General features: G+C 49.3%; 1 protein-coding gene across 1 annotated transcript in view; it reads right to left on the bottom strand.

The window, feature by feature from the left end:
• Positions 1-555: 555 nt before the first annotated feature.
• The window catches only part of drp2 (dystrophin related protein 2), a 96,632-nt gene continuing 86,548 nt past the window's right edge, over positions 556-10,639 (bottom strand). The window contains exons 11-17 of the mRNA XM_061233496.1: positions 9,357-9,422; positions 7,681-7,824; positions 5,837-6,083; positions 4,645-4,762; positions 3,825-3,917; positions 2,927-3,244; positions 556-2,282 (exon numbers count right to left, since the gene is read on the bottom strand). Of these exons, the coding sequence (XP_061089480.1) occupies positions 3,225-3,244; positions 3,825-3,917; positions 4,645-4,762; positions 5,837-6,083; positions 7,681-7,824; positions 9,357-9,422 (688 nt within the window). The 3' untranslated portion in view covers positions 556-2,282; positions 2,927-3,224. The remainder of the gene's footprint in view (positions 2,283-2,926; positions 3,245-3,824; positions 3,918-4,644; positions 4,763-5,836; positions 6,084-7,680; positions 7,825-9,356; positions 9,423-10,639) is intronic.

Genomic DNA, 10,639 nt, shown 5'->3' with positions numbered 1-10,639 from the left:
GCAACATCTTCTGTTTACTCGGTTTGCTTCATTACAGCGGCACAGAGCTACGGTGATGGCTTGATGATAACGTGGTCTCTAATGTGGGACTGTGGAAAACTCTAAAGGATAGATACATGGATATATAGACACCTATATGACTTGCTGTACACATATGGTGCAGCGTATAGGTGGAATCCACTAATGTGCGTCCAAAGCGGGGATTAAATAGTGGGTAAAATCACTGGTCACCAAAAATCCAGACCAGTTCCCTTCAATAAGAGGACTGGGAAGAGTATGCTGCTTTTTTAAAGGTACAATAGGTAAGATTTTTGTGTTAAAACATTGTTACAAGACCATTGTAAATCCTTTCCTATCATTGAAAAAGGCTCACTGACATGTTGACTCACCCTCTGCCTGCGTTTATAGTCCTTAAATTCTGGTTTCAAAATATACAGTTGGCGGGCCGACACTCTGTACCAAAACATTGTATAACTGTACAATAATTCAAGCTCATTGGTTGAACATTGGTTCTAATTGCCACAGCCAATGGGGGGGGGTTAACGTCAGCACATTCAGAGGGGGAGGGATAAATAAACAGTGTTGTGGTTTGAGGGTGTTAGTTGCTGCAATTCCTCTCTGGACCGTTAGAAGTCAGAAATTACCTATTGTACCTTTAAGATTGGAAAAGAGATGACGCACTTGCTTGATGCTCCAGAAAAAAACAGTATTCATTTTGGTATGAGAACAGTTAATGGTTAACCTGGTTCTGATGAAGACCTATGTGCTCAAAACATTATTTGTTCTCATGACAAAATAAGTACTATTATTTACATCAAGCGGGCGTGTGAGTCTTCTCTTTTTCAGTCCCAGAGAACCTTGCGCACGTGTTTCCGTCTGTGTTTATTTTCTGTGACACTACGGTGCTTTTTTAAAATCTGGTTGATATTAATGCAGTTTTAAATTTAACAGCAGCTTTGGTCTGCTATGTGCTGCATCATAGGATGACCTGCCATGCTGCTTCCTTTGGTGGTAAGCTGCTGGGTCCTTTGCCGTGTAGAAATTATTCTAATCCTAACCGAAACGTGTGCTGAGAAATAAGCTGTACTCACATATATTGTACTGTAAATTACCCATACAAACTGAAAGCATAATAAATATGTTGTAATCAGTCGACATAACGTGTGAATAGTGTTTTTAAGGCCACGTGGTCCACATCTGCAGTACTCCGGGTCTGAGAACATGGTTTCCTTGGCGATTGTAAGAGACGTTGATTTTGGTGCATATCAATGCCAGCCGCCTTGTCTTGAGGGCGATCGTGTGGTTAGCTGTGCGGACGCGCTGCCTCTCCTCCTGTATGGTAATTTTAAGCCTCTCCATAACGAACACTGCCCCACCTTCCAGCCTCCAACCTGCAGCGCCGCATCCATGGGGACCGTATCCTAGCGACGGCATGGCAACACGCGGTCGGAGCGGCGTGGTGCGAAGTGGAGATGTGAACATTGTGCCCGAAGGAAGAAACCTTACAAATGTGAGACGGTGATTGGAACCCGCACTGGACCACAGGGTTAGAGCCAAGATGGCTCCCTGCCCCCCGCGGATGCGCAGCTCTGCTGAACTCCGGAGAAGAAACGCAGTAACTGTGCCCTCTTTTGAAATGTAAATGTTCCTGGACATTTTTTTTTTTTTTTTTCCTCTCTCTCTTCGCGAATATATCACAGTGAATATTTACACATGCAACCCTGGAGACGTCTTCTCGCTTTCTGGAATATCAAACCCCGTTACCCTTCCTAATAACCGTCCTCTGCCCTCTCCACCGGCCTAACAGGGCTGCCAGCTCTAATCTAGTGAGACACTGTTGCACTGTTCCTCATTACAGTAGAAATACAGCCGCTGTCTTCATACGCTACCCTTCATCTCAATCTGCGATGAAGCGCTCTCGTGTCGCTGCTCCCATCTCCTGATTGTGAATGCACAGAAGCACGAGAGACGCTTCTCTGACACACGTCTACATCTCCTGCACTTGTGGATGCAGGGGTAGGAGCGATTGGGCTTCCGTTAATAAAACCTCACTGCAGTGGAAAAAACAGTGAAACGCGCCGGTTTTTTTTTTAAGGCATGTAAACTGTGCTCTGTCAAACTGTGTCACCTGACCCTCCACTGCTTGCCCCTCCCACCCCGGGTTGCTGTGGGGGAATTCTGGGAAGGGAGCCCGGAGGCCTGGGGGCCCGGGGCCACTCCTCCTTCTGTGCAGGGAGGCGCAGCGCCCCGACCGGGGGCCCGGCATCTGCCAGGAGGTGCTTCTGAGCAGAACACAGCCAGCAACAAAACAAAATGCCAACGCTATGAGACCTTTCCTGGGAGCTCAGTGGAATCAAAGAGCCAGAAAATTGCAGTCACTTTTCCCACACAAACTCTTGTGTGCATTTGTGCCTGTGTGTTTGTGTGTGTGTGTGTGTGGATTGGTGTGGTTGTTGATGTGAGTTCCATTACAATTACTTTTCCCACACAAACGTCTGTGTGTGTATGGCTGTGTGTGTGTGTGTGTGTGTGTGTGTGTGTTTGCATGCATGTGGAAGTGTTTGCAAGAGATAACAGGAAGTTAACATGGTGAACGGTCAATAAAGCAGTGTGTGTGTGTGTGTGAGTGCGCGTGCGAGTGTGCGAGTGTGCGTGTGAGCGTGTGTGCGTGTGTGTGTGAGTGTGTGAGTGTGTGAGTGTGTGAGTGAGTGAGTGTGTGTGTGTGTGTGTGTGTGTGTGTGTGAGTGCGCGTGCGAGTGTGTGAGTGTGTGTGAGTGTGTGTGTGTGTGTGTGTTGTAGCCCTGGCTCCAAAAGCACTGCCCGTCTGCGTGTCTGCGCCCACACACACCGGACCAATATCCACACGGACAGGGTCAGACGCGAAAGCGCTTAGAGACCGTAAAAGGAAGCCGACCCCGGAATTTACCGGCACTCCAGTGAGCAGGAACGGCCCCTGTGCCCTCCTCTCACACTGCTGAAGTCCCGCGGTGAAGGTCGGTCTTTTGTGCTGAGCTGCGCTGGTAAAACTTCACACCTTCCCCGGTTTCAGAGCCCACACTGTCTGAACAAATACAGGCCCTTTTGACGCTGGCTGTCTGGAGGCTAGTGCGGAAAGATCCAGGATGCTCTTCAAACCCGACGCACGCCGGGCACATCTGCGCTCGAGCCCCCTCCCAGTGCACTCTGGGTAAACAGCCCAATGGAGTCCAGGCTCTGCCTCGGGCTTAGATGAGAGTCGGAGTGCCTGGAGAAATAAATGAAACAACCGTTTTAAAAATATATGAAGTGACCGCTGTACTGTCAGAACGGATCTGCAGCAGAAGTACTGACTTCATTTCTTGATTGCTCAAAGGTTACAGTTGGGAGTCTTTATTTGTTGAATGCTCAACCAAAGCAGAGGCATCTCAGCTTCAAATACACTTTGCTGTGTGCTAAACAAACAATATGTTTCATGATTCTTTATAACCATGATAGTGACTGTGAAAACCAACCAAAGAGAAAAATAATAAAAGTTCATAATGATTACAGGTGTGTTTTACAGTGTTGTTCCTCGGCCGTGGTGGTAGTGTAGATTCAGGTAAGTGTCAATTCAGGTAAGTGTAGATGCAGGTAAATGTCAAGTGTAGATGCAGGTAAGTGTAAATTCATGTAAGTGTAGATGCAGGTAAGTGTAGATTCAGGTAAGTGTAAATTCAGGTAAGTGTATATGCAGGTAAGTGTAGATTCAGGTAAATGTAAATTCTGGTAAGTGTAGATGCAGGTAAGTGTAAATTCAGGTAATTGTAAATGGAGGTAAGTGTCAGAGGCAGAGGGCATAGCCTCACCGGGCTCAGACGGGAAGACGTTCCTCAGCTGCTCGATCACTTCCTGTAGCTGCAGCACTGTGTCGTGCTGCTCACCTTCCTCCTCCTCGTCTTCTGCAGAGGGATGGGGGGAGAGAGGGGTACAGAGAAGGAGAGAGATGGAGAGGGGGAGACAGAGAGGGAGAGGGAATGAGAGACAGAGAGAGGGAGAGAGACAGAGAGAGGGAGAGAGACAGAGAGGAGAGAGACAAAGAGATAGAATGTGTGACATTGGTGTAACTTATGTGACCTCCTGTTGCAAAATGAGGGACAAACAGAGGCAGCATCTCTGTTATCTGCATTGTTAGCAGCTATTGTTATCGTCACTGATTCACATAGATTGTCCGTAGATTTGGTTATTTATTATGTATGTATTCATTTTTAAATTAATTTCATTCCAGTCCATTAATCCTATGTTTTATGTGTCATTGTTAATTATTTTATTGTTAATTGCCTTGGCAATATTGTTTGCATGCAGTCATGCCAATAAAGCATTACTGAACTGATTTGGATTGAAATTGAGAGAGAGAGAGAGAGAGAGAGAGAGAGAGCTCCTGTTGCCAAGCAGCACAATAAAGAAAGCAGGAAGCACAACTGGGTCAAGGTCCAACGTTTTCCATTTTTAACTGCAGACGTCCGTTTGACCTTCAGTGCAAAAACTCGCAAAACCAGAATGCGGAAAAAATCATCACAGTTTCAAAGCCGACAGCAGACACTTGTCTCACGTCAGACGGCTGGCCCCAGCCCCACCCCACCCCACCCCACCCCGCCCCGCCCCACCCCGGCCACGCCCGGTTCTCACCTGCGTCCTCCGGGTCCGGCGTCTCTTTGCTCTGCAGCGCCCTCCGGTGGCCACTGGCTGACACGGGCGAGGACAGAGTGGAGGGTGCGGACTCGTTGCCTTCCGAATCGTCTTTGGGCTGGAAACGAGGAAAAAACAGCAGCGCGCTCTACAGTCTATCCCAGTGGGACCACGGCGAAGAAAAACACATTCCAAAAGCATTTTAATGACATTTTACCAGCCACAGAAAACTGGAAAACAAAACTCGGGGTTCCATCAAAACTTTAGATTACCAGGGGATTGAGTCCTAGTTCCACAAATTTCCAAACGCATATTCTATCTTTGGAGATGAAAAGGCTATGTTGACTGTGAAGAAGAAGAAGAAGAAGAAGAAAAAAAAACCATCCCCCTCTGCTTCCTTCCACAAATACAACAACAACACACCGACAGAGCCTCCACACCTACAAACACATATCCCATCAATCTGGGGCTTCTGAAAGACACTGCCCGTGAAAATAACACACTTACAAAGTTCTTTCCCTACACGTCTCCTTCTCACTCTGCCCCTCTCTCTCTTCTCCCATCAACCCTCTTCTCCTCCTCCAGATCTCTTCCACACACTTCCTCACCAATGCCAGCAGCCCTTTCAACTTGGAGAGATTGCTTGCGCACTCCTTCTCTCTCCCCCTCTTTCTCCCTCTCTCTCTTATGTGTCGCAGAAGCTCACAGCCTGAAGGGCTCTCTCTCTTTATCTCTCCCTACCCCCCCCTCTCCTTCCCCCTGTCTTCCCCCTCTCTTCCCCCCTCCCTCCCCCACCTGTTGCAGCAGCTCTCACTCTGAAGAGCTCTCCCTCCCTCCCTCCCTCTCTCCCTTTCTCTCCATCCCCCCCTTTCCCTCCCTCTCACTCTCCCTCTCTCTTTCCCTCTCCTTCCCTCCCTCTCTTCCCCACCTGTAGCAGCAGCTCTGAGTCTGAAGAACTCTCTATTGCTCCCTCCCTCTCCCTCCCTCCCTCCCTCTCTCCCCCTCTCCCTCCCTCCCTCCCTCCCCCACCTGTAGCAGCAGCTCTCTGAGTCTGTAGAGCTCTCCCTCCCTCTCTCTCTCTCTCCCTCCCTCTCTCCCCCTCCCTCTCTCCCTCACTCCCTCTCTCCCCCTCCCTCCCTCTCTCCCCCTCCCTCTCTCCCTCTCTCCCTCCATCCCTCCCCCCCTCCCCCACCTGTAGCAGCAGCTCTCTGAGTCTGTAGAGCTGGGACTCCAGCTGCTTGTTGTGGTCCTCCAGGATCTGCATGCGTGTCTCCAGCCTGGTCTTGTGCTGCCTCAGGACCCGGGCCTCCGCCAGCAGCTCCTCGTCCTGGTGCTCGGCCACCGGCACCAGCGCCCCCTCCATCCCGTCCGAAAGCTGAGGGGAGGCGGCCGCCTCCTCGTGCCGCCACTTCAGACGCCGGTACTCCCCCTGCAGGACTCTGGGGGGAACAGCGCCCGTTCCGTGAGCGGCAACGGAAGCCAACCGGATGTGCATCCATTATCCCGCCCGCTTAATTCCTGGGTCAAGGTCACAGGCCGTGCTGGAGCCTTTCCCAGCATGCAATTGGGGTGAAAAGGCATTGGGTGAAAGGCGGGAATATACTCTGGACATGTCGCCAATCCATCACACAGCATACACACTACTCACACACCCAGGGGCAATTTAGAGTCTACGATTAATCTAACCTGCATGTCTTAAGGCTGTCGGATGAACCTGGGAGTGCCAGGTGGAAACTCACCTGGGCACAGGGAAGGTAACATAATGAGTTTTCTACCGCTATCATTACATGCACACCGAACCCAGTGCCAGAAAGCGATTCACTGGGGGAAAAGTCAACACTTTTTGAAGAGAGAACTGAGGGAATATGCTTAGTTGGATGGACTAAGTACATGCCAGATGGCCCCGTGTTGATTTATAGATGCTTACTATGTTCGGTCCCTCCTTCGGCTGTTTATGCAGAGAGTGTGGCCCTATCTGCACCCTCCCAGTGTCCCATAATCCCTCATTCCTTATCTCTTTGAGGAACCCAAGAAACTCACAAACACCAGCAGGTGCATCTCAGCAGCTGTGGAGACTCATTCAATAACAGTGTGAAATAATTATGTGAAATGATCTATTCCTCTAGTAAATGCTAGTAAAAATCCTGAAGATTAATTGAACCCTTAAAACAATATCCATTTTATCAACTATTCAGAACTACATTCTTGTTTTACATTGAACATATTGGTTTTTTCTTGAAAACTCTCAAGGAACTGTAGGAGTTCAAAAGTGTACTGGTTGGAGTTAAACTACTTCAAATGCATATTTGATACATGTCTGAAGCACTCCTGTCAAACCCTCTTTCTCCTCATCCAGACTTTTTAAAAGACCATGGCCTTGAGATAACGACATGCCCATGGGTTTTACAATACAGACTCAAAAATTAATAACAAAAGAGACTCCATGAGAGGGAGAATGAAAGTATTTTCAGGGTATATACGCATTCATCATTCACTTAGAATGGCATCAATCGACTACATAATTAGGTCATTCATCAAGGCTGGCTGGTTGAATGCTAATTACACTTAATTAACCAGTCAATCATTCACAATCCAATAAAAAACGAACAAATCACTCGACGAGTTTTTGAAGGCTCAGGCTTGCAGGGAGACAGGGCAGGTGGAAGAAACCACCAGCAGCATGTCTGGGAATCTTTGAATGCAAAAAAAAATAAAAAAAATGTGACAAGAATTAAATTCTCCAGGGTAAAAATGGCAAGGAATTTTATGAGTACTGGAGGCGTACTGTTTATTTTATCATTTCTTTGCGCATCAGATGTCTGTATCCAGGGCTTCTCATAGTGAGTGCATTTTTATATAGATTCTGAGTCCCTGAAGATGTCATGGCTTTTGCAGGAGCTGTCGCAGCGATGGTAATGAGTGCAACTGCCATGTCAATCAGAGCCCGCAACACTGACTCAACACGGATAACATGGCAGGCGGCCGCCGGCACAGGGAAGGGTGTCAAAATATGACGGGGGGCGGAGGGGGCCTGACCTGTTCTCGCTCTCCAGGCGGGACAGGGTCCGCTGCAGCTCGTCCTTGTCCTCGCAGTTGATGTTCGCCAGGATGTGCTGACCGGCCAGAGAGTCCTGCTCCAGGGCGGGGCTGGAGTGACGTAGGAGGTACTGATCTTCATCCCTGAGTCCCCACAGAGGAGACAGCTCAGCCACATTCCACCCGCAGCACAGCCACTGAGCCACATTCCACCCGCAGCACAGCCACAGTGAGCCACATTCCACCACCAGCACAGCCACTGAGCCACATTCCACCACCAGCACGGCCACTGAGCCACATTCCACCCGCAGCACAGCCACAGTGAGCCACATTCCACACACAGCACAGCCACTGAGCCACATTCCACCCACAGCACAGCCACAGTGAGCCACATTCCACCCGCAGCACAGCCACAGTGAGCCACATTCCACACACAGCACAGCCACTGAGCCACATTCCACCCGCAGCACAGCCACTGAGCCACATTCCACCCGCAGCACAGCCACAGTGAGCCACATTCCACCAGCAGCACAGCCACTGAGCCACATTCCACCCGCAGCACAGCCACTGAGCCACATTCCACCCGCAGCACAGCCACAGTGAGCCACATTCCACCCGCAGCACAGCCACAGTGAGCCACATTCCACCAGCAGCACAGCCACTGAGCCACATTCCACACACAGCACAGCCACTGAGCTACATTCCATCAGCAGCACAGCCACTGAGCCAATTTCCATCTACAGCACAGCCACACTGAGCTACCTTACACCACCAGCACAGCCACTGAGCTACATTCCACCAGCAGCACAGCCACAGTGAGTCACATTCCATCTATAGCACAGCCACAGTGAGTCACATTCCATCTATAGCACAGCCACACTGAGCCCCATTCCACAACCAGCACAGCCACTGAATTAAATTCCACCAGCAGCACAGCCACTGAGCCACATTCCATCAGCAGCACAGACACTGAGCCACATCCAACCAGCAGCACAGGTTCACTGATACAAAGCAGCACGCATGCACTGACACAAAGCAACACTGACCACAGCAGCACACATGCACTGACACAAAGCTATTTTGATTACTTACTCATTCACTCACCTATCTGTTGACTTATTCATTTGATTAACTCACTTACTGACTGACTCACTGATTCACTGCTTTCTCCCTCCCTAAATTACTTACTCAGATACTCACTCACTCACTCACTCACTCACTTGCTTGATTACTCGCTCACAAACTCACTGATTCGCTCATGCAATATACTCACTCAATTACTCAGTCATTCACTCTGACTTACTGACTCACTCACTCGGTCTCTGGATTACTCACTCACAAACTCGCCAAATCGTTCATCCGATTCAGTGTCTCAGCCTTCAGCAGTAAATCTCATGTGCCTCATCACTGCACAGGCTGTATCAGGAGGACCCACACCCCCTAGTATTCAGGTTTTATATGATGAAAGGGGAGCAGACACAATGCCTGACTGAACCAGCTGTGGGTCACTGCCACTACCTCTGATTTTTATTAGACTGAAAATCCTCCCCTGACACACCCTCTCCCTCCCTCCACACACACACACACAATCACACAAAACAGTCACACTGTCCTGCTCCTGTAAAGGACCTTGTCAGCACCGAAGGTCCCCGCGTGGGGGTGGGTGATATACTCACAGGCTTTCGTCCGGAGACAGGCTGTCCGTGAAGAAGGAACAGTTCTGGTTCTCCATTTCTGCCAGTCTGGATGGTGAGAGATGGGAGAGTTGGAAGAGCGCAGTCAGGCTCACAGCTCAAGAGTCGGAATCACTGAGACCGACTCGTTCATCCACTCCCTGCTTGGGCGCCACAATCTGAAACTTTCATTTCAGCATCACGATACAGGCTAAAAGGTTTTTTTGTCTCGGAGGGGGGTGTGGGGGTGTACTGATGAGATTTTCAGTCTTTGAATTAAAAGCACAGTTGCCCCTCAGTATACAGGGTGTACTCAAATGTGCTAAACGCTTTTCCGGGCCCTTGGCTGCAAGACTACCCGGCAGGGACCAGAGGGAGGCCATCTGCTGATTTAAGAGACGACAGCATGCGACACAGGTCCGCAGTGATGAAATGCCTGCCGGGAAATCGATAGCGTGTCACTTGGCCTCCCGCTAACCTGCCGCCCACCCTTCCCACACCGCTCCACTGCGCAGCCAAGGCCGTAAATTCTGTCACAAGACTCTCCAGTTCAGCCGTGCCCACAACTCATTGGCTTTGCATATCGAGGGCTGGGTCCTGCCTTTCCCGCCCCAAACCCCGCAGATCAAATCGTTGTGGTCAGTGGCCGGTCTGGAGGGCGGGGCTGTTGCCATGGGAAAGCGGTGTTGATTGACAGCGGAGGGGTGGCGTATGGTGACCTTTGCACACCGGAACCATCAGAGGCTTCGGTGGCGCTGAATCTGTGGTGATACCTCACTCTCAGTGACAAATCAGCCCCAACCTCCAACCTCCCCCCCCCCTTTTAATCATTCCCCCTAATCACCAGTCACCAGAATACACGTCCCATCTAGAATCTAACATTATTACTGAGGATTAAGAAAACCACCCACTCCCCTACACTGTATAAATCTGTTTACCCTTTCAGGGAAATTTGTGCAATATTGTCCCTCAGAAATTCTAGTGTCGGCAGTCTAGTGCTGATAGTAATTTGGATTTCCAGTAAAGCTAAAAAAAAAAAAAAAAACATTATGGCAGTACTGGAGCAAATAAACATGGCAACAAGATTCATAATTACAGTATGCATTGCGGCATATGGAAAACAAATATTTTCAATCAAGACGATGGAACTGTGTTGGCAAGCATATCAAGACAGACAGGCAGATAGATAACCTTGTGTATTCCACATGTAACAGTTACCATCCGTCTAAATGCAATTCAGTGCTGAAGCATGTACTTGCGGATCCATACAGGATAGTATTTACTTT

The sequence above is a fragment of the Conger conger genome, chromosome 3, assembly GCF_963514075.1.
Source record: "Conger conger chromosome 3, fConCon1.1, whole genome shotgun sequence".
NCBI lineage: Eukaryota > Metazoa > Chordata > Actinopteri > Anguilliformes > Congridae > Conger > Conger conger.
The sequence above is the reverse complement of the archived record's forward strand: the minus strand, read 5'-3'. Positions and strand labels throughout refer to the sequence as shown.